The sequence below is a fragment of the Fusarium oxysporum genome, chromosome XI (genome assembly GCF_013085055.1).
Source record: "Fusarium oxysporum Fo47 chromosome XI, complete sequence".
Taxonomy (NCBI): Eukaryota; Fungi; Ascomycota; class Sordariomycetes; order Hypocreales; family Nectriaceae; genus Fusarium; species Fusarium oxysporum.
This window is the reverse complement of record NC_072850.1, coordinates 527,532-553,120: the sequence shown is the minus strand read 5'-3', so window position 1 is coordinate 553,120 and position 25,589 is coordinate 527,532. Positions and strand designations below refer to the sequence as shown.

At 47.2% G+C, this 25,589-nt stretch overlaps 13 protein-coding genes across 13 annotated transcripts; 7 read left to right on the top strand and 6 right to left on the bottom strand.

The window, feature by feature from the left end:
* Nucleotides 1-25: 25 nt before the first annotated feature.
* On the bottom strand, nucleotides 26-2,099 carry FOBCDRAFT_265225 (uncharacterized protein; the record flags this gene model as incomplete). Its single annotated transcript, XM_031192138.3, has 2 exons — nucleotides 26-214; nucleotides 417-2,099. The coding sequence occupies 2 exons, from the start codon at nucleotides 2,097-2,099 to the stop codon at nucleotides 26-28; spliced, it is 1,872 nt and encodes a 623-aa protein (XP_031030984.3).
* Nucleotides 2,100-3,453: 1,354 nt separating this feature from the next.
* On the top strand, nucleotides 3,454-4,995 carry FOBCDRAFT_253882 (uncharacterized protein; the record flags this gene model as incomplete). The annotated part of the gene is made up of 2 exons (XM_031192137.3): nucleotides 3,454-4,297; nucleotides 4,991-4,995. 2 exons carry the CDS (start codon nucleotides 3,454-3,456, stop codon nucleotides 4,993-4,995), a joined length of 849 nt encoding a protein of 282 aa, XP_031030983.3.
* A 602-nt stretch (nucleotides 4,996-5,597) lies between these two features.
* On the top strand, nucleotides 5,598-7,075 carry FOBCDRAFT_281024 (uncharacterized protein; the record flags this gene model as incomplete). Its single annotated transcript, XM_031192135.3, has 3 exons — nucleotides 5,598-6,779; nucleotides 6,848-6,976; nucleotides 7,046-7,075. 3 exons carry the CDS (start codon nucleotides 5,598-5,600, stop codon nucleotides 7,073-7,075), a joined length of 1,341 nt encoding a protein of 446 aa, XP_031030981.3.
* A 1,003-nt stretch (nucleotides 7,076-8,078) lies between these two features.
* FOBCDRAFT_233258 (Ctr copper transporter family-domain-containing protein) lies at nucleotides 8,079-8,785 on the bottom strand. The gene is made up of 2 exons (XM_031192133.3): nucleotides 8,355-8,785; nucleotides 8,079-8,303 (listed from the first exon to the last, which is right to left on the bottom strand). The coding sequence occupies exons 1-2, from the start codon at nucleotides 8,735-8,737 to the stop codon at nucleotides 8,192-8,194; spliced, it is 495 nt and encodes a 164-aa protein (XP_031030979.3). The 5' UTR covers nucleotides 8,738-8,785; the 3' UTR covers nucleotides 8,079-8,191.
* A 275-nt stretch (nucleotides 8,786-9,060) lies between these two features.
* Nucleotides 9,061-11,508, top strand: FOBCDRAFT_233255 (ferric reductase like transmembrane component-domain-containing protein). Its single transcript, XM_059609922.1, has 6 exons — nucleotides 9,061-9,409; nucleotides 9,474-9,736; nucleotides 9,788-9,899; nucleotides 9,954-10,208; nucleotides 10,261-10,362; nucleotides 10,417-11,508. The coding sequence occupies exons 1-6, from the start codon at nucleotides 9,294-9,296 to the stop codon at nucleotides 11,402-11,404; spliced, it is 1,836 nt and encodes a 611-aa protein (XP_059466127.1). The 5' UTR covers nucleotides 9,061-9,293; the 3' UTR covers nucleotides 11,405-11,508.
* A 2,415-nt stretch (nucleotides 11,509-13,923) lies between these two features.
* Nucleotides 13,924-14,712, top strand: FOBCDRAFT_265221 (carbonic anhydrase; the record flags this gene model as incomplete). The annotated part of the gene is made up of 4 exons (XM_054707445.2): nucleotides 13,924-13,967; nucleotides 14,024-14,277; nucleotides 14,340-14,454; nucleotides 14,504-14,712. The coding sequence occupies 4 exons, from the start codon at nucleotides 13,924-13,926 to the stop codon at nucleotides 14,637-14,639; spliced, it is 549 nt and encodes a 182-aa protein (XP_054563420.1). The 3' UTR covers nucleotides 14,640-14,712.
* Nucleotides 14,713-15,287: 575 nt separating this feature from the next.
* Nucleotides 15,288-16,241, top strand: FOBCDRAFT_244894 (Alpha/Beta hydrolase protein; the record flags this gene model as incomplete). Its single annotated transcript, XM_031192130.2, has 1 exon — nucleotides 15,288-16,241. One exon carries the CDS (start codon nucleotides 15,288-15,290, stop codon nucleotides 16,239-16,241), a length of 954 nt encoding a protein of 317 aa, XP_031030976.2.
* A 458-nt stretch (nucleotides 16,242-16,699) lies between these two features.
* Nucleotides 16,700-17,467, bottom strand: FOBCDRAFT_208073 (uncharacterized protein; the record flags this gene model as incomplete). The annotated part of the gene is made up of 2 exons (XM_054707444.1): nucleotides 16,700-16,867; nucleotides 16,922-17,467. 2 exons carry the CDS (start codon nucleotides 17,465-17,467, stop codon nucleotides 16,700-16,702), a joined length of 714 nt encoding a protein of 237 aa, XP_054563419.1.
* A 1,932-nt stretch (nucleotides 17,468-19,399) lies between these two features.
* Nucleotides 19,400-19,962, bottom strand: FOBCDRAFT_281018 (uncharacterized protein; the record flags this gene model as incomplete). The annotated part of the gene is made up of 2 exons (XM_054707443.1): nucleotides 19,400-19,434; nucleotides 19,485-19,962. 2 exons carry the CDS (start codon nucleotides 19,960-19,962, stop codon nucleotides 19,400-19,402), a joined length of 513 nt encoding a protein of 170 aa, XP_054563418.1.
* A 1,042-nt stretch (nucleotides 19,963-21,004) lies between these two features.
* FOBCDRAFT_324075 (Cerato-platanin-domain-containing protein) lies at nucleotides 21,005-21,594 on the top strand (the record flags this gene model as incomplete). The annotated part of the gene is made up of 2 exons (XM_031192127.3): nucleotides 21,005-21,111; nucleotides 21,161-21,594. The coding sequence occupies exons 1-2, from the start codon at nucleotides 21,051-21,053 to the stop codon at nucleotides 21,592-21,594; spliced, it is 495 nt and encodes a 164-aa protein (XP_031030973.2). The 5' UTR covers nucleotides 21,005-21,050.
* Nucleotides 21,595-22,225: 631 nt separating this feature from the next.
* FOBCDRAFT_281016 (Chloroperoxidase) lies at nucleotides 22,226-23,200 on the bottom strand (the record flags this gene model as incomplete). Its single annotated transcript, XM_031192126.2, has 4 exons — nucleotides 22,226-22,383; nucleotides 22,440-22,711; nucleotides 22,763-23,006; nucleotides 23,080-23,200. 4 exons carry the CDS (start codon nucleotides 23,198-23,200, stop codon nucleotides 22,226-22,228), a joined length of 795 nt encoding a protein of 264 aa, XP_031030972.2.
* An 812-nt stretch (nucleotides 23,201-24,012) lies between these two features.
* On the top strand, nucleotides 24,013-24,632 carry FOBCDRAFT_324074 (uncharacterized protein; the record flags this gene model as incomplete). The annotated part of the gene is made up of 1 exon (XM_031192125.3): nucleotides 24,013-24,632. The coding sequence occupies exon 1, from the start codon at nucleotides 24,048-24,050 to the stop codon at nucleotides 24,630-24,632; it is 585 nt and encodes a 194-aa protein (XP_031030971.2). The 5' UTR covers nucleotides 24,013-24,047.
* A 48-nt stretch (nucleotides 24,633-24,680) lies between these two features.
* FOBCDRAFT_147304 (uncharacterized protein) lies at nucleotides 24,681-25,125 on the bottom strand (the record flags this gene model as incomplete). Its single annotated transcript, XM_059608256.1, has 3 exons — nucleotides 24,681-24,825; nucleotides 24,884-24,990; nucleotides 25,060-25,125. Coding segments are annotated over 3 exons (318 nt in total), but the record flags the coding sequence as incomplete, so codon positions are not given.
* Nucleotides 25,126-25,589: the final 464 nt, after the last annotated feature.

The window sequence follows — 25,589 nt, the reverse complement described above, 5'->3', positions numbered from 1 at the left end:
ATGCGGGCAGTACAGCCATTTGCAGCTAAACGGACTGTTCACGATCTAAACGGTTCTCACAAGGGTGACACCACTCCACCATAACTTTGTTGCCCTTTGTTCTGATAACAGACTCCTCATCCTCTGACCACATGTCGCTCAAGTCAGTCATTCCATAATTACTAGCAGCTGGCAAAAGTTCTGAAACACGGTGGGCCTGAACGTTTGACAATACCTGCTGAAGGTTATGAGAAATACAGTCTTTTGTTATTTGATACAAGCATCCATCATAATCCGCATCCCAGATACTTCCCAGACTTATCCGAACATTAGTATTTTGTATAATCCACTAGGTGCACCTATCTAGCCTTGACACCTTGAAACACCTCTCTTGATCTTGAAGCATGGTCCTTCTCACAACCTGAAATAGCACATACCTCGTCCCACCATGCGCTGTCGTATGGTATCGCACGTATAACAGGCTGTCCATTCTCATCCAAGAACCTGGAAACGTAGAAGCCATGAGGATCGCCACCTTCGCTTTCCCCATCCACGTTACTCACCCAAAGCCACCTCGAAGACGCCGGTATAAACCCACTCTCTTCCCTCCCCCGCTCCTCCATCACCACGGTACCAAGCTCTCCCAGAGCGAGAAATTGAGGATCCCAAGCACCTTCCTGCCAGGTGACACTTTGCATGAGATAGAGCGCCTCCATGCGGACATCGTGGACTCGACATAGGCGGACAATACCCGACAGAGGAAGCAGTATACCCTCTCCCAAAGTGATATGACGAGGAACGCCATTGCGTACCTGCTGCTTCAACCACGCCGTGCAATCGTCAAGCAGAGCTTTGAATGTCTTCTCGTACCGATCATATGACAAGTCGCATGGTACAAGAATACAATCTAGGTGAATCTCTGCTATGACGCAGTGTATCTCCAATAGCTTCAGGCGGTGAAGATGTTCCTCGTCAAGGTTACTCTTAAGATAGGCCCGGATCACTTCACCCCACGACAAAGCTTGTTTATACAGAATTCGGCCACGTTGATGGAATGACTTGATGAATTCCGTGTCTGTCAGTGCCACTACATCATGGGCCTGTCCTACATACGCCATCATAGCACTGTTGAACAACCTCCACCGACCAAGAAGCGACTTTGGTAAGTCTACCCCGAATACTGGCGGTTCTGTGGCAGACACTGTCTTTATCTGCATGTAGATCGGTATGGCCGATATGATTTGTCGTGAGTATTGACACATCATAGAAAAGCAGAGGAATGTATGTTGAACCGACGTGATCTCATCCTTACTGCCTTCTGTGCTCCTTTGATGCGCAAGATGTTCGTTCAGAAGAGCAGTCACACTTTTCAGTATACTGTCCACCGACCGATGATTCCCCTGCAAGATCTCAAACAAGGCCATCAGAATCGTCATGACCGTCATGGTCCGTACAGAGACGTGCGCTGGGTCGAGCTTTAATCGCTCACGGAGACCTTGGACACCCTTGAGGTAATGCTTGAGCGAAGCAGCGTGATTTCTGTTCTTGACACTGCTTGGGCCCCAAACCTTAAGAGGCGAAGGTTTCGATTGGACAATAGACTGTTGTGTATCCCGCGCGTCATCAGCGATGGCAAGGGTTAAGGCGCCAAGTGCTAGCACCAGCTGACGAATGGAGTCATCCTGGTGCACACCAGTAAGAATCGTCCCCTCGCAGAAATCCATGTAAAAACTACCAGAAAGCTCTGGGGCCACGTGATACCGGAAGGCATCGAGATACGGTACACTATGCCCATCGAGCCCAGGCAACGTTGACGGAGCAAGCGGCAAGAACTTTATCGGCACAACCTGAGATGATGGCACCAGGACAGTCTCATGCTTTGTAGGCTTCGTCTCATAGCCATCGCATACAAAATCTCCGCGAATACACCGCGCACACGCTGGTTTGCCCTCGTCACACTTGACGCGACGTGTCTTGCAGGTCAAGCAACCACTGCGGACTTTGGGCTTGCTGAGGCGATGAAAGCGCTGCTTGGATCGCGCGTTTCGTCGTGGGATCAGTTGGACGGGGACGAGCAAGGGCCCTGCAGGAACGAGGGGAGGAGACTGATTGGTCGCCATGAGGAGGGAGGATGTACGGCAGTCTCAGAGGGTCAGTGATTACCGAGCAGGATTCTTATATCGGCACATGGGGTCGAGGTCAGCAATTTAGGGCTGAAAACTAACGGAGAGTGCCGTACAGTTTCTGGACTAGTCATGTGGGGTAGTCGTCTCTAAGAAAGATCTTTTGTATCCAGCGAATTATTAATGCATCTTCTTGGGCTCAGCCTTAGATTGAGATTAGTCAGGTCAGCTCGCCACCTGGAACCAAGATGTAATCAAGAAATCTTATGACAGATTTGGAAGATTCCAAAGACATCTCGCTTGCGGTACCCGAGTCTGATCTGACAAAGGTACTAGCGTTGCATGAAGAGAAAGAAGCTACAGTCAGTCCTCAGCCAGTAGATAAGCTGTTCTTATCCGGCCAATCACCTGCTTGACCCCGTAACCCCACAACCGGAGGGTCGCGGGTGAGAAACGGTCAGCTACGATAACCTAGGCCGAACATCTCTCGAACAAGTAAACTACCTGGTCTATCAGCTAGTAATGCACATCATTACACAAGTCACGATATAAGAGAGACTATTTTCCGAAACTTCGCTGTTTACTGACCTTACCAATAATGCACTTCCACGATTGCCAGCTCCATCATTTGAGTTTTGCGTATCGATCCAAAAATCAAGCTGCGATGTTCCAATGAAGAGAACAAGAACACCAATCAAACTAGGTTTTGAGCACATATTTCACACGAAGCTCCAGAACCTATAGAGTTGAGTTCTGGGTTGAAATCGACTTCTCAGTATCTGACTGTAATTAACACTATGAATGAAGCATAGCGATCACCGCCGTGCTGCGGAATCATAAGGTTGCCATACCACCTGACGTCAGATTTGGGTTTTTCATTAGCCGCAGCCGCAGCTCGCTCTAGGTGCAGGGATGTCGACACTGCTCAGAATGTGATGCTGATAAAGTGCCATGATTTTATAGGCATCGTTGCCCCTGCAGTGGCCGGGAGACAAATCTAGACCCCGCCATCAACTACCGTGGAGATCCCCCACTGTTTTTCGCGAAATATAACTGCCGCCAAGATCAACTCTATTTAACGGCAGTGGGCCACGGCTCGGGCTTGGAACAATGGATCTACACGGGTCATTGCTACGCTGACTGATGCATATTTAATACCTCGTGCGTTGCCGTTCTCAGAATCTCGAGGTCACCGCTCCATCACCTCAATATACTTTGAGCTGCATTCACCACGTACAATCCTAAAAATATGCTGATCCATTTATTTGTCGCAAATTGTTTGTTTATCTCCCAAGTCTTGGCTCGAGTCACCTCGTCTTCAAATGTATGCAGCTCCAAGCCAGACAGCCGAATGCCAAATGGCTCTTGGGACTCTCACCTCCACGTACTGGACCCAATTCGTTTTCCGCCTATTCCGGGCTCATACGAGTTCGGTACATACACAGCCTGGGATGCCACTATCGAAGAAACTCGGCTCGGCTGCTCACACATGGTTCTGATTCAGCCGTCCGTCTACGGAAATGACAATACCTTGCTCATTGATACTCTCAAGGCATTCGGGCCGAACAGAGCCCTCGGTGTTATTGTGTTTGACGTGGCCAACACATCAGCTGCACAGCTTCAGGAATGGAACGATCTGGGCGTTCGTGGTGTGCGGTTGAACTTTCAGTCGACGGGTGATGCACCGCCAGCCAAAGAGCTCAGAGATATGATGCAGCGGTATGCAGATGCAATCCGGCCTTTTTCCTGGGTTTTGCAGATTTATATCGCTATGAAGGATATACCAACCATTGAGCCCGTGATTCCTACTCTGGGAGTCAAAGTCGTTATCGACCATCTCGGCCACCCAGATATCCCAAAGTCTAACGGATCTGGGACTGCTCTCGACCCGCACACTTTGTCTGGATTCGACTCGATGTTGCGACTCCTAAAGGGAGGTAACACTTGGGTAAAAGTGTCCGCCGTTTATCGCCTTTCCCAAGCTCCGGGGCCATTATACACTGACCTTGATCCTATTATACTTGAAATCTCCAAAGCAGCGCCGTCTCGACTCGTGTATGCCTCAGACTGGCCGCATACCAGATTTGAGGGGTTGGATATTAAGCTTTGGACCTCACATCTACTTGACTTGACAGGCGAAAGAACAGAGCTGAGGAACAAGCTCTTTCGGGACAATGCACAAGAGCTGTGGATTGGTAATGAAACAGCATCTAATTCGGCGATGCTCTAAGATAGAAGGTCTATTCAACAGCGAGATCTCTCGGGTTTATATATAGACAGATAATCTTCATAACAATGGCTCTTGGCTATTAAAGACTAGTCCTTGACTAGGTGAGTAGTGCACCTGACAAGAAGGAGCTATGAAGTCTAGAAAGGTGTTAGCCGTGTACAACTTAGCTGCTGTAAATAACCCCACACCTAGAAAACTCCACCATCCGGGCAAACGTCCTTCTGAGTTAAATACGTAAAGCTCGCAAAGAGATAAGAGTCCCAAAAGCGAGCAACTTTATCATCGTCCAGAAAGTCGCAGTCGTTATTGTTCATTCCGAACGAAAAGTGAAACACATTGGGCTCCTTGAAGGAGACTGTCGCATTTGCTTTGAGCCACGCATTGTCGACGACAGAGGTCTCGACCGAACATTTGGTGTCTGTTCCCCAACCTGCTATCTTGCAGGTGGCGGTTTGAGAGCTTGCGGTCCAGGAGACGTGGAGTTGCTGTACGATACCCTCGTCGCCTTGCCAGACGTAGCAGCAGTCGCGGTCGGCTCCGACAGAGCCAAGCATGGCGGCAGAGAGGAGGCAGAGAGAAGGGTTGATAATGCGCATGATGCGGATGCTGAAGTCTTTGAGTTATGATTTAGTAAAGCTGGCAGGTGTAAGATATGTAGAATGAGTTGATATGAGAGCCAATTATGTATGCCAATTGATCAGAGTATGCAATTTATATATTATGTAAATCTTGCCGGTTCTCAAGTCAACTCAAGAACTGGCCGCGTGACAAGGTACCGGAATCATCGGAGTATCTAACTTTCGATCGGTGAGAGAATCAGGCGTATTCAAATGATGTAGACTTTAGGTTTGTTGCATACTAAGCTTATTACTCGCTTTATCTGGTATGCCTCGGTGATCGATTCAGCCGTATGCGTTTCACATTGAATAGACTTCAAGAGTCCACAAATAACACAACTGTACAAGCCCACGTGCTGGTGAATTAGTCCGTGCACCAGCTTTAATAATAACATTAAACAATCCTTCATCTATCTATACCTGATCATGATCTGTTATTAGAACAAACTCAAAATGACAAAGTAGGATGATTACAACACCGGGCATCCGTGATAACGCCTATATCACTTACATGATTATAACTCAGCGGCCCTCTTGTCTTTCATAAAAGGTAGCCGGTTCAGCCATAGGAAAAGTAATCGTCAGACCAATTCAATCATTCATTCGCACTCTTAAAAACAAAATCCCAATATTACTGTATCATTTATCATGGCTCGCTTCAATTTTCTCACGACCCTTTTTATGGGAAGTACACTTGTCTTCCAGGCTCTAGCTCAGAAGAACACCACCGTAATACTCAAGTCCCTTCCCAAGTGCGCACCCAAGGCTCCAACTGCCCTCATTCCAGAATGCTGGGTCGAGCTTGAAGTTGAAGAGTATCTGATAGACTGGTGGGCCACCAACGAAGCTTCTTGCGGATCTCTCGGCTTTGCTCAGTGTTTCCTCAAGAACAACAGGTATCCCGGTCTCACCTGTGATGAAATCACCGTTGATACATGTCCACCTATTGACACCAATGGTGACTTCGACTCTCAGCAGCAGTTCTATGCTCTTTGGAACATTTACGCCATTCACCAGTTCTTCACTCAGTATAGCCAAGCGCTGAGTAACTCTGTCTCCCTGGCAGCTGGCCAGATCGGTGATATTGTCTACACCGTGAACCCACCCAAGGAGGCAAAGGTCAGCAAGAATCTCATTGCTGTTATCCTTGGAGCCACCGTCGGCGAGTTTGGAGCTACCAAGGAGCTTTTAGGAAACTGGCAGTCGAAAATGATTCTTGCTGGAATTCAAGGCCTTGCAGCTCAAGGCGGTGGTATCATCACCTGGCTCGGCAACAAGCATTCCAACAACTACCTGCAAGAGTCAATGCAGATCGCGGATCTGTCGGCTTCACTGTCTAGTCAGGTAAAGGATTATCAGGGAACGCTTGGTACGGCTATCAAGACGGCTCAGGCCAACGTCACCCAGTTCCTTGCGCTCACGAAAGAGGGAGGCTTTACACAGCGTGGGCTGACTTCTTTGACGGCTCAGATGGATGGTATTTACAAGAATCTGGTCAACTATATCTACAGCAGCGCGTTACAAGCAAACGGCATCTTCTTGACGAAACAGTACAGTACTGACCCGGTTCAGATGGCTTCGAGCGCGGGTGATAAGCTTGTTAACTGCACTGGCCTTGACTCGAATAACTCTTGCGACCAGTATTGGGTCCACGATGGGAACACTTACTCATTTGGCAAGGTTGACGATTGTGGTTGGCGTTTCACCGAGATGTGGTATACAACGCTTCAGAAGGGCTGGCTCACGCCCGAGGCCTTGTTCCTTGGGTCTGATGCTTGTGCTGGAAATCAGCCATTCTTTGACGGGACTGCGTTCACGATGAACTGTACTGTAAGAGGCCCTGTTTGCTGCCTTTATGCTCCGGAATTGGGCTACTGACTGACCAACTACTTCTTTAGTCATACACTCCAACATGCGTCTATACTACCGATGCGGTAGGACAGTTTCAGAACTGCCCCAATCAGAATGCCTGGATGCGCGGGGTTTGGGAGCATAAGGTGCCTTGGTCATATCTCGGCAGCAAGCTGGTTAGTCTTACCCCAAATTCACCTGCCCAAGATGCAATCGTGAGCCTAATATTATATTTATAATGGTAGGATGCGGACCCAATTATCGAGCGCTGTTAGAGTTATGCTGTTTTCACTTTGGGTACAATGAGCCTTGAGGTATAACTGGCACTTTCGCGTGTGCGTTACCTAGACCTTAGTATACTGTTTTGAACATGAGTTTTTACTTGACCGAGCCAACCCAACCGCCCTCGCACAGTGAGAAACTTGCAATAGTTCCTTTATGTAGATGTAGAAGCATTGGGCTCGAAATACCCTCGGATGAGGTTCAGGCGCCCTTCCATTCACTGATTGTTAACAAAGACTTGGTGGCCTTGATATCTCACCTGGTTCTGGAACACACTCGCAGCATCCAACAACAGTAGATCAGCGATAGGTGTAGCTCCACTGTCGTTGTTCCCCATTTTTTCCTTCGGCGGCCTCCAGCATTTCCTTGTATTCCCTGAGCTTTGGCTCTGTTCTCTTGATGCGCCCGATTGCGGTCGGTCTGGTCTGAACACCTACCGGGAGCTCTCGGTTCAACCCTGTCAAGACAGGATAATGGGCGGCGACCTCGATAGGTGCCGCCATGACGCCGTCAAAGTCAATCACGCCTATGATCTAGAATGCCTCATCCGCCAGGAGCTTGTGGGCCCCGAAATCGCGATTCACAAGGTAGAAGGAATCCTTGCAGGGATTGGCTTCGCTGTGCGGGGATATAAGATGTCTGAAGAGAATCGGGTTTGCAAACGACGGAATTGTCGAGACATTGAGAGATGCGGCATGTACGCAGACCTGAAGAGCGTGGTTGAGAGGTCGCCATAATAGTCAATCGAGGACTTCCAAGGTCCCTTGCCAGTCTTTGTCTTTGGTTGACGAAGAACGCTGAGGTGGTTTTTTAGACAGATTGCGAGGATTATAACGGGTAAGATATATGGACAAAGACGCAAGGCACCTTATAGCGAACAAGGATTGCTTTACTCAAAGTAGAAAGATATTTAATGTAAATAAGGCTGTGAAACACGGCGTGATGACGTATGTAACGGGAGGCATGAGTGGAATTTCGGGTGATCCAAATTATCTCGAGTGTGGCATTAAGAAGGTAGGAGTTAACTCCTGTAGCATCTATATATTGGTTTAAGAAGATCTTATTAAAATTCTAGTGCTCTTGTAATTCCTAGTTTATAAAGGTCGAGTCTAATGCAGGTCGGAGTTTACCGAAAAGCGGCTACAGATGACACTACCAACAAATACCCCAGCCAATATCGAAAGGAAATAGCCAACATTCATGGTCATAACTGCGAGCATCCTACACACTAGTCAGTCTCTTAGTAATCTGACGGTATGTAGAACCACTTACAGCAAATAGCTCACGCCCGCAATACCGACATCTATCGCTCCCAGCATCATAGCCTCATTCGCTCTCCACGGCCGAGGGCCAATCTCACTAGTTCGGTGCTCTGCCAGCAGGCCTTTGGTGCGCCTCCGCCTGACGCCATCTCTGATGCCGTAAAAGTTGACGCGTATAGCAAGCAGCATGCGCAAGATAGTGGCGAAGGCAATGAGGAAAATGCAAACACCTGCATATTGTCCCGTTGTTTCGGGTGCGAAGGACTTTGTCCAGAGGAGTGTCTTGGTAGAAGTGAAGAAGACCATGTTCATTTGCTCCATATCCATAGCGCCGGCGCTGGAAGTTGACATGGGCATAGAACTGCCCGTCGAAGTAGTCATGTCCATTTTCATTTTTTGTAACGAGATAGTAACCTGCTTGTAGACAGAGGTGCAAACGACACTACTTCATCTTAGCTTATATCATCGTGGTAGCAGATATAGTGGGGTCGGGAATAATCTTATCGCCGCGGATTAACTTGCTCAAGCCTGCTCAAACTTACTCAAGTGCCGTTTTATGCGATGATGGGGTGGAAATATTTGATGTTTTATTGAGAGATCAGCCAATTAGAATTAATGCTTACGGAACTCGGCACGAAACCCTTGTTAATGATAAAAGCAGTTACTTGGTCAAGGGTAATGCATATCTACATCGCTTTATATTCGCCAGGCGAGTAATAGATCATGCCCTGGCCATCTGTTACTTGAATCCTTTTCATAAAATTCTCCATATCGCTTTCGCCGCCTTAGAATCGATATATCTTAGACTCGTGGACGGCAGAGCAAATCACCTCTCCTGTGAAGCCTTCAACACATAGCCATCCCTCACAACAACCCTTCACAGATATCGTTTTGGGGATTTGTTCTTTCATCAACTCACTGACAACACCTTAATATCAATCGATCGTACATGGACTCCGCAGCTTGGCTCACGCCCCCAGTTCAGTTGACTGGGAGTCGTGTATTCACCTGTGATGGCTTCACCGAAGCGCAATGTTCCTGGTATATGAAAAGATGGCATTTTTGGTAAGCTCAAGCCCTTCAAAGTGACTAGACACCTCATTAGGACATATTATCTAACGTTAAGAAGGTACATCGCGGACCACGTCTACGCTCTACCAACAGTAGCCTTCTTCATGACTGGCATTGGACTATTCACAATTGGTCACTTAGTATCCTACTACATTCTTGGCCTTGCCCTTCCGAGATTCCGAGGGCCTAGGCCTTGGCGCATGCTTATCGCCGTCATCAGATATCTCTCATATCGTGGATTCCATGTCGCATCACTTGGGTTCAACTCGGCTCCTGTTGGAGTGCTTTTACTTGGACTTACTGGAACAATCTTCTTTTTCTGTAAGTGAGCCAAAGAGTAACAAGCTAGAGCGAAAAGTTAATATGCGACAGGCATGGACTTAATTCCTCAGCCGTACTATTGGCCCTCGCTAGATTTTGGTGGCTCACCACCATTAGGAACAAGATCAGGATGGTTGGCTTTGGGTTGCATGCCCTTTGTATTGTCAGTCCTGCCTCACGTACCCTACCCTCCTCATTCCCTGCTGACGAGTGACAGTGCTACGGCAACCAAGACAAACTGGATTACCTTACTAACAGGCGTCTCACACGAGAGACTCCAAGTATTCCATCGATGGATCGCTTACGCCTTTTTCATACTGGCTCTCTTGCACACATTCCCGTTTATTGTCTATCATATCAGATTTCATGATATGCAGATGCATTTCAAGATGAGCCTTTTGTTCTATTGGACTGGCATCGTCGCCTTGGTCTTTCAAGCCTGGCTTACCTTTGCGTCTCATAGTGCCATTCGGTAAGCATACCTGAATACCTGACCTTTGACTACTGGCTGATATGGGAACTAGAAAGTTGCTGGGATATGAATTCTTCAAGGCGACGCACTTCTTTGCTGTTGTCATATTCATGCTTACTTTCTTTTGGCACTGCGACTATACCCTAACATCTTGGTAAACCTTTCATGTCCATTCTTGTCTGTCACTGACACTGACTCTCAATTGCAGGCACTATTTCATAGGAACAGCTGCTGTATATGTTCCTTGCTACGTCTACCCCTGGCTCCGAACCTGCTTTGAGTATGGTGTTCGAACAAAGGCCCATGTCAAAGTAGAAGACAACGGTTTCGTGCGTGTTACTATTCCTGCAAACTTTACATGGGAAATAGGACAGCACTGCTTCCTGCGCTTCACTGGTTTTGGACTTACACAAGCCTTGTCAGCGCACCCATTTACCATTTGCTCCTTACCAGCAACATCCCCAGATGGCCAGTCATTCCTTGTCTTTTATCTCAAGAAACACCAAGGCTTTACTGCAAAGCTATATGAGTATGCCTTGCAGAACCCAGGAGCTCAGGTCTCAGTGCTGGTTGATGGACCATACGGGGGCATCAATACACAGGCTTACGTGAACAGCAACAATCTCGTTGTCATTGCGGGAGGGTCAGGGGCTGGATGGACGTTGCCTTTCATCGAGCAGTATATCGCAACTAAAACAGGTCAGAGCGATGAAGGCTGCAAAGAAGGCCAAAGAGAGGGATCTCCGTTTTCATCACTCCGTGTGATACTAGCAAGTCGAGATGTTGAGAGCTGCAGCTGGTATCGACAAGTTGTGAGCGAAACGTTGCTCAAGTACTCAGACAAAATGATCTCGGGCTTGCAAGTGCAGGTTCATCGCACCGGTGGAGCCATAGCAGAATCAAGCCTCCCATCAAACAGTAGCTTCGTGCCTGGCAACAAAGAGTCGGGAAGTGAAAGAGCGTCAGAAAGTCTGGTCTCATTTGACGAACTACATGGTCGACCCGACTTGCCAGGAATTCTGAAAGGAGTGTTAAACGGCATGCCATCGACCGACTCGCTTGGGGTATACGTTTGTGGTCCGGATACTATGCAGAATGATGTTCGAAACTCCGTCGCATCTCTAAACTTGGATATTCTCGGTGGTGCTGATTGTGCGGGAGTTTACTTGCATTCTGAACACTTCTCTTGGGCGTAAGAATAGGTGTCAAGTTAGATTGCGATAGAGGTGGCCAATAGAATTCATCTCTGAGATCAGTTGCAAGCCACACCAATTCTTCTCCAAGCTGCGACAACCTCTCCATATCCCACATATATGCCCCGCTTGTCGTATCACAACAAAGTGTCTTGAGTGAATATTCCAGATCTGCACCCACCACCATCGGACAATTGCGGAGGTCTCCCTTAAGCGCCTGGTATCGCCTGTACAAGAACAGAATGTGTTCTTCTTGTGAAATATTGTTCCTATCTTGGATACTCAGTAGCGGATGGTATCCTTGTGAGCAAAGATAGGCTATGAATTGGAGGCTATCACGTTGGCCTCTCTGTAGAAATGGTCGTCTTTGTATTCGCCAATCCGTATCGCTGTTCTCAATCCGGGAGAGACAGGCTGGACCTGTAATGCGATCATCGATCCGATTCAAGAGCTTCTCATGTTCTTTGAATAAGAATACGAAGATTGCCTGAAAAGCCCTGATACACAGGAGCTTATCTTGGTAGTAGAATTTCCAGGGAATATGGAATGAGCTTGCAGGTTCCCCACTATCATAGTGTTGCAAAAAGGAGGTTCTGAAACAGAGACTATGTCGGAATGCTTCGAACAGTAGATATGCCTCTTGCATCTGTTGACCTTCTGTTTCCGAAAGTGGTAAAGACAAGGGAAGCTTGGGAAGATCTTTCTCTGCCTCTCTAGCTGCCATATCCTGTGTCATTTCCCAAGCCTCTTTTGAGTAATGTACTACAGAAACGTCCGTCTCGCGATGCAGGTGATAAACTTCAGACATGGGACCTAGATTGAACTGCGTTACTGAAAATGGTTCTTGTGATGATGTTAAGATTGGCTTCACCACCTTTTCAACTTGATCCCGGCTCTGTGCATAGAATTTGCGCTCGATGGCGCGTAGGCGACATGCCATGGCTAAATGCGTAAGATATGGACGTGTATACTGAGAAACAAGATCTTGTATAAAAGGCCGGAGGATAGAATGCTTGTGTTGAAGGAAAATACGCTAAATGTAGGGGTCGGCGCGAACTATGGATTGGATATCCGCAGGGGAGTTGGTAGTACTCAGGATAATGGTTATGAGCTCTGCTGGAAGCTTCTCGAAAGGGATGTTGGACTCCATGATGTTGAGTGGGGTCTGCTGAATGTTGGAAGAGGAATCCGGAGCTACTGGTGAGGAAGGGTTGGGATATTTATACCTGGAATGTCAAATATCTGAGTTACTCAAGTCGAGCTTAATTCGAACAAGGTTTACTATCGTCCAAGCTTTTTTGTGTCACGACTTGCGGCGCCATGGGATTTCCACCACTAATAGCCATCTCGATATATGTCCCCGTCGTAAAGATCGTCATAGTCATGTTGTAGAAGGCCTGTGCTTTGTTGTGGCGATGTTGGGCCTGCAGCCATTTCGTTATCCTGCCTTTACCATCATTTCTGCCTTTTTGCCAATGGTGAAGCCATCGATGTTGAGAAATGATCCGGAGAGCCTTGTAGGCCATTGATGAGGTCGATTTCGGATGTGAAGAGTCCCTCAAGTATTTCGACTTTTGGACTTATGGACGCAAGTTTTTGAGCGCGAGGAGATTGTGTGTCTCGTGCCAGAACCTTGACAGCGTAACGGCCATCAAAAACCAATCCTCGAACAACAGGCATGCCTTGTGCGCCAGTGCCGCCAATCACCAAAATTGTGGATACAGTCATTTCGCAGTGCAGTGGAGATGATAATGATGCTCTGTTGTAAAGGGTAGTAAAAGGTAGTAAATGTTTACACTTCCATAAAGCTCACTGAGTCTCGGCTTAATAGCCACTTTACCCGCTGAATAAGCTATCTGTCTTCTCTTAAGGAAGGAGAATGTGTGAGCCGTCTTTTGTTGTTAAATCCAGTAAACGCCCACGATTTCCCTCTTACTACCCGTCATGTAATGCAATGGCCAAGCAGCTAGCCAATCCGGGAAATGCTCTCGGTCAACAATGCCGAGGCAGATTATCAAGGGACTATATGCGAAGAAATAGGGCTGAATAGTAATACGAAGAAGCATCATTAGTAGGACTTGCGGTAAAGCGGTGATTTTGCGGTACTGGAGACTAATGATTATTCGGATTTGCGGATATTGCGGCATTCCAGGACTGACTGGCGCGTGTAGAGTGATGTCATGACTGGCCAACAGGTAGAACTAGCGCTGACCGTAAATGCATTGTCAGCATTGGATTACTTATTAAATTCGGCACCATTTTATATGCTCGGTCACCTCGGGATAATAATAACGATTACTAAGTTACACAGACGGTGATGTTACAGTACGTAGATGCTATATGAGAGAAAGATTCACTCCAAGTGATGATTAGCCCAGACATTTAAACACTATCTTATTACCTTATATATAACTAGCAGTCGCCCTCTTTTAATTCTACTGCTCCGAATACTACTTGCTGATTGATACTCAAGAGTTTACCTTTTACATTAAGCACTACTCTCGAGTATTCCGTCAACCAAAATGAACCAACACGATGCCTTTGAAGAGCTCCTCCGCAGGAACAAGTATGTGAAACCTTTCCAGCCCACACACGGGACCCAATTTAATGGCCAATCCGTAGCGAGCTGGCCAGGACCCATCAACCACTGCCCGACTTAAAAGTAGCGCTCAAACCTGTCCGCCCAGGTTTCATTATTATCAGCTGTTCCGACCCCCGCTTGAATCCCTACAAGATATTCGGTCTTGACGCAAGCTTTGGTGGCCGTGTTACCATGATTAGAAATGCAGGAGGGCGGGCTATAGATGCCGTCAGAACTATCTCTGCCTTGCAAACAATCGGAGCCGCCAAAACAATTCTGGTAGTTCACCACAACGGTAGGAACATGTGCCTGTTTCACTGAGAGCACTATGCTCATTACTGATCTTTTGTGGAATAGACTGTGGTATGTCGCATTATAGCGATGCAGACATTAGAACGGCAATGCTCAAGATTGCACCTGAGGAAGAGACAGCCATTGGCAAATCTCGCTATGGTGAGATAGATGAAGGGTCGTAAGTTTTAATCATGCTCTTTAGATAAAGCAACACTAAATGAGGGTAGAATCGAAAAGAGTCTCAACCATGATGTTACGTTCCTTCGAGATTGTCCATTCATCATTCCGGGCACCCAGATTATGGGCTTAGCATATGATATCAAGACTGGGTTCTTGACAAAGGTTGCTGAGGCTGAGAGATAGTTGGACCTAGAAAGCAGCTATAGTCATATTTCGAGTCTAGTTTAGAGTTTACAGTCAATACTATTGTTTCTTGGCCTGATCTTTCTCGGTGTAAATTATCTAATGGCTTATACATGCGAAGTTGATAGTGTACTTATACAAAGCTAAACAGTCCCCGCTCCCATACTCCATTGCTTTGCGATAAGTCTGGGCGTAATGGCAAAACTTAGGTGGACCAAGAATAAGTTTACCAGAGTTATAAAAAACAGCTCTTTCCAAACCTTACAGAGATATAAATAAAGCTTCATATTTTAATATAATTTTTGGACCAAGATAACATTTCTACTACTTGTTAGGTAAATACACCGAACACTGCTCTAAAATCGACATGATTACTGATACGCTTAGTGAGAATCCCGTTTCTGGCTACATGTTGCTGCATATCGGCAAGCGGCGTCTTACCCGCATCTGACTTTCAGCTCACAGCTCCAATGTAAATGCACCCACGCGGAAATGAAATATTACAAAACTGGTTTAAAGAAGTAGCTAAGGAAAGAGTCTAGCGGGTGGGGCAGAGGAGGCCCATGAATTGTATTTAACCCGAACAATATGTCTGCTATCTGATAGAACAAATTCCTTCACCTTTCCCACTAGAGGAACATCTACAACATGTCCACTCAAGAAACTGCAAAGACTTTGTTCCTTACTGCTGATGGGATCGATTTCGCCTATCGTCTCATCGGCAAGTCGAACATTTCTCAGCCTCCACTCCTCATGCTCAACCACGTCCGATCTACCATTGATACCTGGGATCCTGACTTGATCAATAATCTGACTGCAACAGGCCGTCAGCTGATCACCTACGACTACGCTGGCCTCGGTCATAGCAGAGGACCCGTTGCGACAAGTATCAAGGGCTTTGCAATCAATCTCCTCGCCTTTCTCAACGTTTTGCTCCTAAAGCTTAGTGTCGAGGAAGTTGACGTTTTGGGCTTCTCGATGGGAGGATATGTCGCGCAACAACTTGTCCTTGATTCTCCTGATATCATTCGTAAATTGGTCCTCGCTGGTACGGGCCCTAGTCTTGGACCTGGCTTGGTCCGCCCTATGAATGAGGTCCAGTCTACTGTCTTCAGCCCCACTCCTGGCCCAGCCACCATCGACGCTTTCTTTCTTCTCACTACAGGAGACGAAGGCGCCTCGTGGTTCAATAGGAGTACTTCATCAAGAGCTGACGTCGCTGGGAAGGATGGAGAACCCGAGATCGCACTGTTTACTACCGGAAAGCCTCTTCTCAATCTGACTCAGGCGTACCTTTCCTGGGATGCAGATCCTCTTCCGTATGCTCTTTTACAAACCATTCAGAAGGATGCGCTTGTTACTTGCGGCGATAACGATCTTATTGTCCCGACGCAGAATTCTTTCGTTCTTGCGAGACAACTCTCCAGTGCCAACTTTGTCATGTTCCCGAGCAGTGGCCACGGACACTTGTTTCAGTACGCAGGCTATTATGCAGGGCTTGTTGGAAGCTTTCTGGATGGGGATCTTCCGTCTTCTCCGTTCTCAGCTGGAGAGGTCCCTAGGTTGGAATGGTGGCATTGCGATACTGAAGCCTGTTACTAAGAGAAGGGCACACGTTGTTTATAAGGGGGGGCGATGTCCATTTCATCGAATAGAAGTCACATCCATTCAAATGCTATAGTGGCCCTTGAAGTCCATTTGTATGCGTGGTGCGGAGAGTGAATTGTCTACTTTGCTCAAGGGCAAGGCTCTATACCAGAATACAAGCGTTTCGTCTTCCCCAAACCTTCAGCAATCGACCTCGCCGTTGCCATAGCTATCTCAGCATTACACAGCATCAACGAAACCTTCGCAGTAGTAGCATTCCTACTCACCCCAGCCTTTCTGGAATAGCAGTATCAGAAGATACACTGTATATTTAAAATCCCGCTTTTCTATGCCTAGTACCATCTAATTCCAATCTTTTAGGTACCCTTTAAAGTGTAGACATGTTGGACTTAATAGACCTGTAACAGAGTCTAGACTGCTATACATCACTTCCCACTCAGACACCCTTATATCTACTCCGGCTTCGCTCCTCTAAGCTTATCCTTGATAAATTTCCATCGATGTTCATAGCCAAAGTACTTGGATGACTTAGCTGGATCTTCTGGATGCTCCGCCTTTCCAACCTTGAAGAAAGCCTTGAGATCGGGCAGATCATCCGTCTTAAGCAGTTGATTTGGCACCTGAAGCACACTTTTGTCAGTTCAGCTTGGCCAAGAGAAAAGAAGAATACTCACAGCGACAGCTCTCCAATGGAGATGCTTAGCCATGTATTCAACAACATGGTCTTTTCCAAGATGGCTAATGGCAGCCCATCTCTCATCCTTGTTCAGCGCTCGCTGCAGGAGCGCAAGAGTGACTGGGACCTGGCCCTTCGACAGCTGATGAATCTTTTGCTGCTTCTGGCAGTTCTCGCAGTTGACGCCGTTCTTGTTGCCGCGAGTCCAATAATCGGAGGAAAATGTGTGGATACCGCCGATGTAATCAACGCTGAGCTTGTAATCCGCGGGAGATTTGAAAATGTCACTTTCCTTGCCGATGAAGAAGTGGATACTGTAACTAATTCCGTTCAAGGCGAATCGATTGTAGATGACATTAATCATATAGTCATTATCGAGACCTTCAATCTTCTGCGTGGAACCAACCTTGTGGAGAATTCTTCGTAAGACTCCGTATTTCTCAGTAAGGCACTTCTGAACAAGCTCACGAGGAGCAGTGCCAGAGGAGCCTGTTTCAGGTGCGAGATCGCGTATATCCAAGCGATGTCCAATACCGGACGCCATCAGAGTTCCAGTTTGTAAACTTGGTATCGGTATGGAATGGATAGAGGCTATCCTGGGCGGTGGAAGATCTGCAAGTCTCGGATGTAGAGGGAGAGTTGAATGGGGTTACTACTTGCCCAAGCGTTGATTTCAGGCCGTGGATGGACTTAGCCGTCGGCTTTGATGCCGGTGATGGGAAGTGAAGAGAAGCCGGACATTGTAATCCAAGTGGTTCTTGGGAAATGAGATAAAGTGATTGTTGAAGGTGTAATGGAGAAGGGTTATCTTGGTAAGTATAAAGCAGCGTTATATAAATTTCCCCAGTTCTTTGCTTGGACGGATGTGATCATGAGCAACTGAAAGTCACCACGTCGACCTACCCTTGCGTTCCATTCCAAGAAGATCTTACGATTTTGGCAGGGGGGGTAATCAATTCTGGATCGCTCTATCACATTGAAGTGAGACCTGGGTGAATAGGCGATCAATCTAACGGCTATCTCTTTTTAAGGCTATGTCGGTGCCAAATTCTAATATGAACCCTCGGTTATATAATAGGTGTTAGTATACGAAGCTTAAAGCCAGGTAAATAGAGAAACCGACTATCTGTAGCAGTAGGCGCTAAAGCTGCTGCTGCACAGCAAATAGCTCGTTTATCGTCCAATTGCGATCCTCTGTAGATCTATAGTTTGACTAGTTCCCTTCCGGCGGCTTGTCCCGCTTCTGGACATGAAGTCTCAGCTCTTCACTACAGCACCATGTCTCGGGAACAAACCCGGGCGCGACGTATGGAAATAGTTAGAATTAGCCATGCCGGTTCTATCACATGTTATATCTCAATAGATGCTGCATTAGAGCTATATTTATTTATTCTTTTATTTAATTACTTCCTGGCCTTAATTATTGCTGTTATTGCTAGCGGTAGGTAACTTCTTTTCTAGCCTATCTACCTTTCCAAGACCTAGTACCATTTTCAGCTAGGAGGTGAGCAAACCAGTACAAACCTTGTCAAGCGGTCAAAGGACACCATGGTTATAGGTTTTATCCTGTGGTGTAGCTCTAGTATAAGTGTCGAGACTTGTCTGAAACTATTAGGTCCTCGCCCGCCCTATTTATGCAATAATTACATGTTGTCACAAGAAGATGTCGACTAAGCTTCATTCCAAGACATTAATTGTCTCAGTTGTACTAGCATTCTATCTACGCCTTTTGCTTCGGGAAATGCATCACCTCATGAACCTCGTCAGAAGTACTCACAGGGCTTACCCTCCACTGTGATATCGACTGCGTAAAAGGTTATAGTGGGTAAGCTTGCGGTTGATAGAAATGTGCAGGAGCGACATGGATTTGTTGGGAACCCCGGATGGGATGTCTACTTGCCATGTAAATCTCCTTGTCGCCATTCGCGTTGGCTCACTATGACGGTGGCATGACAAGGCTGCTTGAGTCTGTCAAGTTGGCACTGGTAAAGTCGCCGTCAGAACGGAACTCAAGACTGATACGCAACGGAACATCAAATCCCACGTAGGTTCATCAGACCTCCAACTTGTATGCAAGATCAAATGGAGCACCAACATCGATTCCAGAGCAATCGAGACAAACGCGCGATTGCTAGTTGGTGTTGGATCAAAGAAGCCCGTTGTCTATGTCGACATCGTCAAAGATACTGCCAAAGTAAATAGTACTGGAGAAGCAGCTGAGCAGTGGGGGCGATGGGTCAAGGACATAGCGGAGTATAGGAAGAAATATCCGTTGAAAGAGGGGGATGAAGGTCATGCTAAGATTTTTAAGGATGAATTGGGGGATATGGCGAACAATCTAGAGTGTTGAAGTAACAGGGGAGATCCATCTTCCCTGGTGATTGAACGTTTGATATGAAAGATCCAGTCTTTCGAGATTTACTAACAGGTCTCGCTTTCAGAGATGAAGAACAGCTTTTATTTATGGCTACTCTAGCTAATCAGAATCCTGGAACTCTCTGTCTTTGGACACTGAAACTAGCAGCTGCATCCACATGAGCGAGAGACCCAACAGTTATTACCACAGGCATGGGTGAGCCTGTTTGTTCCGCAGTCTTCGTACTTGTCACATTTGTTCCATGGACCACCTCCCATGCCGGAGGCAGTCCAGCACCACTGGCCACTCCTTGATTTTCCACACTGTTTCCAGCAATAACCCCGAGAGCATCCATACGGAGCTTTGTAGTAACAAGCCCTTTCTTCAAACAGGCTGGCCGAAGGGGCAGCAGTCGTGTCAGGATCTATGTCCTCTTCTTCCATGGGGGCCAGGGATGCTCCTTCAAGAGGATCCAAGGTTCGATTGCGGCCCATTGGATGGTTGGCGCAGAGACGTAGGTCAGAAGGTTCTACCCCCTCTGGCAGGTCCCCTGGTGCGATGTTGAGAATGCCGAGATCGCCACATATGGCTGCTGCGCCAGCGGCAGGTGACGCTGGTGTTGCTGCGGAAGACGCCAACGCGGCGTAGGCAAGTGCGAGGAACGCATGATTGAAGTACTTCATGATTAATTATATGACAGATGAAAGTTGGTGATGACTCGAGGAGTTGCTTGTAAATCTGAGAGCTTAAGGACGATTTTTTCATTCATGTTCGAGGCACTAGCAAAGGGTATTTATACCAAGTAAAGCCGCTCTTCGTAAAGGCAGGACAGAATCGCGCTTTGATTCTGGGTCTCAATAGGCTGAGCGCATTGTGGATACGACGTGATGAGAGAAGCGAGGTTTATGCAGTTGGTTCAACATCAGCACGCTGTTCGCGATGGTGGCTCAAGGCTCACCGCTACAGGCGCTTTGCTAGAGAAATAAAGAGCCATATGCTGCTGTCGGGTCTACTTCAATTATTATGAGTAGATCAGAGCATAGCCTTTAGAGATGCAAATACTTATTGTTGCAACATTTGGGGTTTGATGTAAATAGTATCCAGTAAATTGGTTGAAATATGTTCCAAACTCTATACGACTACTCACCTTCAACCAGTCGGCCCAGTTTAAAAGGACCGGGGGGCGTAAGTTGGTTTTCCGTGCCTCGAAGGCAAAATGAGTTGTCGTATCATTTCCCTGGCCCCCGAGGTTGAAGAGCTCATCATTATGGGTCCAAAGATGGACAAGGGAAACCAGTTGAGATGAACATTATGGGACAGAATCAGTCAATATCATCGTATGGAAACTCGTTCGTCAATATTCTCCTGTTGGTTGTTGGTAGTAGGCTTAAATGCCCGCTAACAGTCATTTGTAAGACATGCCTATACGAGGTTATCAGACGTGGTCAAAGCGATCAGGGGTCCGTGATAGTCTAGATCGCTCCAATTGTCCGGGCGGGACCAGTAGCGAGTTCGCTTGAACTATCGAACGAATTTAATAGGCTCGCTGTTTATGCCTCATGGGTCTATCAGGTTGTGACCCTTTAGCGGCTACAGCCATGTAACCAACAACCAACAGCCAACAGCCCATATCAGCAGGAAAGGAAGGAGGAGAAAATTGCACTGGTGATTTTATGCTCCTGGATCACTTATCTCTTTAAAAAGAAATTTTAAAAAGATCAACTGAGCCTTTTTGGAGTTTTACATCTGGCCTCTTCATCTTGACCTCAAGATGTACATCTCCAGGCTGGCCACCATTACTTCCTACGTGTCTTTAAGTACCGCAACAACTGGTAAGGGATCTAGACTATACGCCTCATTTTCTTTCGCTAATTTATATAGTTACATATAGTGGATTCTACGATGATGATACCGCCTCCGTCACCGAGCTAGCATGCTGGAAAGGCGGCCGGATCGTCGAAGGTCAAGACTGGGCGAAGCTAGGTGAAGTCACGTATCAAATAGCTGGCTACGAAGGCGTCGATGGTCCAAACTCTTCATTATGCGGCTCCTGCTGGTCCCTGAGCTATGGAGCTATCAGTCGATCTGTTCTTGTTCTTAATAGCGCTCAAGCTGGGTCTGGATTTGAGACTTCGCTCACGGTGATGGACTCACTTACGGGTGGCAAGGCTGAGCAGCTTGGTCGTGTGAATGTTACTGCGTACCAGACGGAGCTATTGGATTGTGGGGTTGCAAGTGAGCCTACAGAGGAGGAGCGCAAAATGGTTGTCGGAGGGAATTGGTACTCGAACTGGTTTTATGACAATTTTACCTGACCACTTCTGCTGTTTGTGCTAGACTTTGAAGAGTTTTGCGTAGTTTATGGTAGTTTGTGGTACCATCTCGTCACGCGAGAGAGTTCATATATGTGGCCATGCTCATTGCCAAACACCTATAGCTCGTCCGTGAGGGCACACTTTACCATATCCAATCGTTTGTATGTACCATACGCTCGCTTTTTGGCGAGGCGAGGAAAGGTTCGTTTTGGTGGAGGATTTGGTGAATCTGCCCTGTAATGGTGACGGGCGTTACGAACAGCCTCGTAGTCGGATCGAGACAGGGTACACGGAATAACTAAAAAGCCTGGATGCATGATGGGAGGCGAAGACGAAAACAAATAAGACACAATTGATGATGAATTTGATGATGGTTGGTCGTAAATTGATGTGAAGATGGTGATGTTATGGAATGTTGACAAGTTCAAAATTGACAACCAAGTAAGAAGGATGAATGAGGCTAGATTAGAAACAAAGGAATGCAGTATATATAGAATGCCACGCCTACTTGGTTATCGTCATGCTACCTGCAGTCACCCTCGTTATTCTGTTTTGCCAGTTGAGTCAGGGTTGAACCAGCCCCCTTGAACCAATTCGAATGTCCTGCGCTCACGTGCCATTGTCAGCCATACTATAATACAAGTTTACGACCGTAGGCATCAGTCTTAATGTCACGACGGGCAACGCCAGCAGCCTGCATGAGCTTCCTCGTGAACTCAATACGCTCACTTCCTCGCATGATTGTAGGTCGTCGCTGCCATCCAATCTCGGTCGGCATACGCTCGTTCTCTACAGCAGGAAACACCCTGTTAGCCTCAGCGTATCGAAAGAGGAAACCAACCTACTCAGCCAGTACTCGATAAACTTTTTCTCCACCGTGCCGGTGGTGCCATCAGCCATAATCTCAAAGAAGGATGCCATCTCGCCCCAGCTAAAGCCGTCAGCTAGCTTAGACATCGAGTGCTCAGGGTTGGTCTTCTTGGAGGTGGCTAGGCGGCCCATCCTCGCCTTGGCGACTTGTTCGACCGTCATCAGATCATCGGGAAAGTAGGTAAGTGACTCGGCCCAGACGGTCTCATTGAACGGGTTCGGATCAGCAAAGAAGGCGTCGGAGCGACTACGTGGCGAGCGTCAGTACTTGTTGGAAGAGGATAATGGCATGATGTACCTTAGAGAAATGTCATGCTCGAGGATGTTGTGGCGACCAAGGTCAGCCAGATCGAAGCTGCGGGTATTGGGGTAATTGGGACTAGTCTTGATAGCTTGCGTGAAGAGTATAACAGCATCCAGGTGCTCGATGTTGTAACCGGTAAGCATACCGTCCTTCAGGATGCCGAGGGTGATGTTCTTGCCGTCACGAGGGATGTACCCATGGTTGGCCAAAGTGTTGAGTCCAGGGCAGGGACCACGAGCTTCATCAAAAGGTCAATACAAGGAGCTGAGAGTGCATAGATGCTGAGACTGATGTCCATCATGGGAACTCACAAGCACCTGGAGCTGGAGCAATCCACTCCTGAGGAACAAACTCGCGGGTGGATAGAAACTGGGGATGGGCAAGTGTGTGCACGACCGCGTTGGTGACGACAATCAAGGTAGAGAACTTCATAGTGAATGAGAATAAATTGCTAGGCAGGAAGAGAATAAGACTGATGCTGAGCCTGTTGATGCTGGGACGTTTCCGCAACGAAGCAGAGTTCCATGCCGTGTCTTATATCCTCGTCGCTTCACACTTCTTGTATTCAGGACTCTCGTCTTTACCCACCATCCTCGTTTCATCTACACTTGTCAACAATCTCAACTCCAACACAAAGAAGAAAAGAAACAAAAACAGAAACCGCACAGCATCGTCAGTGCCGAGATCCTCGGCTCAGCCAGTCTCAAGATTGGTAACGGGAGGACCATCATTGATCACTTCAGATGCGACTGGCTGATCCAGGTCTGAACACTATTCGCGAATATTTCCAGATGAAGTAAAGATGCGGTTATGCTTATGCCCCATGTTTGGTTTATATTGAAACGCCCGATTGCTCCACTAAGTCCTGAAACTTTTACTAAAACCCAAACGCCAAGAAAAGAAGCAAGTCTCCCTCTTGAAAAATAGCCGAGGCTAAACGAGATTTGCTTCTAGTACATACCTGCCGGGATCGATTATCTCTAAATCAAAAGTTGAAGTCAGACCTCTGAGAAAATAGCAGTTAAACTATCTAATCGGTGATTGCGCCTAGATAAGATAACCCGTGGCGCAGACCTGAATCCTTCATAATCACTAAACCCAAAACCGTAACGCGTCGGGGTCAGTAGCTGATGAGCCGCTGAATAAGCAGTCAGCGCCATGGAGTGAAGTCGAGTACTTAAACATGGAAATTGGAACCCGAAATGAGTGAATTGTTTTCATTAAATCTTTGTGACTTGACTCGTTTATTTGTTTAGTCACTAATTATCATCATATCAACATGTCGTCAGAACGTCGTTGGGATCAACGCCGCTTTCGGCTCGAAGAGTCGACAACCCTCAACGATGGAAAGCGCACTATTTTTATCGAAACCATGACTCCCGGAACCACTGTGCCACCTCACTTCCATACACGCTTCTCGGAAACATTTGATCTCATCGAAGGGTCAATCTCTGTCCACAAGAGCACTGATCCCGACGTGGAAGCCTTGGAAGCTTCTGCCCAACCACTAGAAGTCGGCAAGCCGCAGACTGTCACGCCAAACCTCTTTCACAAGTACCTCGTCAATGGTGACGGAGGTGCTGTCTTGAGAGTCATCCTTGAGCCGGGTGATGCAGACTTCGAGAGACTTTTGAAGATCATGAACGGACTGGATGCAGATGGCAAGCTGGCGCATATGGGCGATAGCTTGGTGCTCATGGCTGTTGTCATGGAGCTCAGCGATGCTCACCTTATTGGCCCCGCCAAGGGTATGTTGGACGGCGTGAGGAGGGACCAGAAGGATGAGATTGAGAAGCTCAAGGCTGAGCTGTTGAAGGCATATGATACTGAAGAAGCGTTGCAGAGCCTTCTCCAAGGGCGGTAGTAGCAGCGTGTAGATTTACCCATTTCTCTATATCACATATCGGTGGTTTTAATAGCCTCCACTATATCCTCCTTGAGTATAACCACTGCCGTATCCTCCACCATAACCGCCTTGACCTCCTGCATAGCCACCACCGCCGCCTCCAGCACTACGCGCATTAGCCAGGTTGACCTTGACATGTTTCCCATCAATTCTAGAATTATTTTTTCTTCAGATCGACTCTCAGTGAGAACAACGCACGCGGTACTCACTCTTGTTCGTTCATAGCGCCGATTGCACTCTCAGCCTCATTGGAATTGCTATAGGTCACAAATCCAAAGCCTCGAGAGCGGCCAGTGTCTCGATCACGCATGACGATCTATGTCATGGGTTAATACATCGCATGGTGATGGTGAAGAGGTAATTAAGCACTTGCCGAATCCAAGACGTTGCCATAGTTGCTGAAATGAGAGCGCAGACTTTCATCATCGGTGTTCCATGACAGGTTTCTAATCGAGAAAGGTCATTCTTAGATAAAAGTCTCGATGTCATCTTTGAGAGGTCTTACCCGACATAGACTTTGGCAGACATTTTGGCTCGTACTAGGAGATGATAATGTATAGTTTGTGTTATTCTTTTTGGTTATGGGAATGAAAAGAGTTTGATGCCCTGGGGCTTCGTCTTCTGTTTTATATACACGAAATATGAACAGCAGCACCTTCTTGCATTCTTCGCTGGCGTCACGGCATTCCAGCAAAACGGATCTCTCACGTCATTGGGCATAACACGGCACAATGTCTCTCGACTTGATGCAGTATGTCTGATTGCGACCGCCGACGCGTAGCTGAGCCAATAGTGTAGCCTTGCTGCCGTCTATCTCTGCTTAGCTCAGTAGCCTCACTCCGCATCCCGCTCGTGTCTCAGCCCAGCTGAAGATGTACTGCAGATCTTCTACTATCAGAGTTTACTTTGACCATA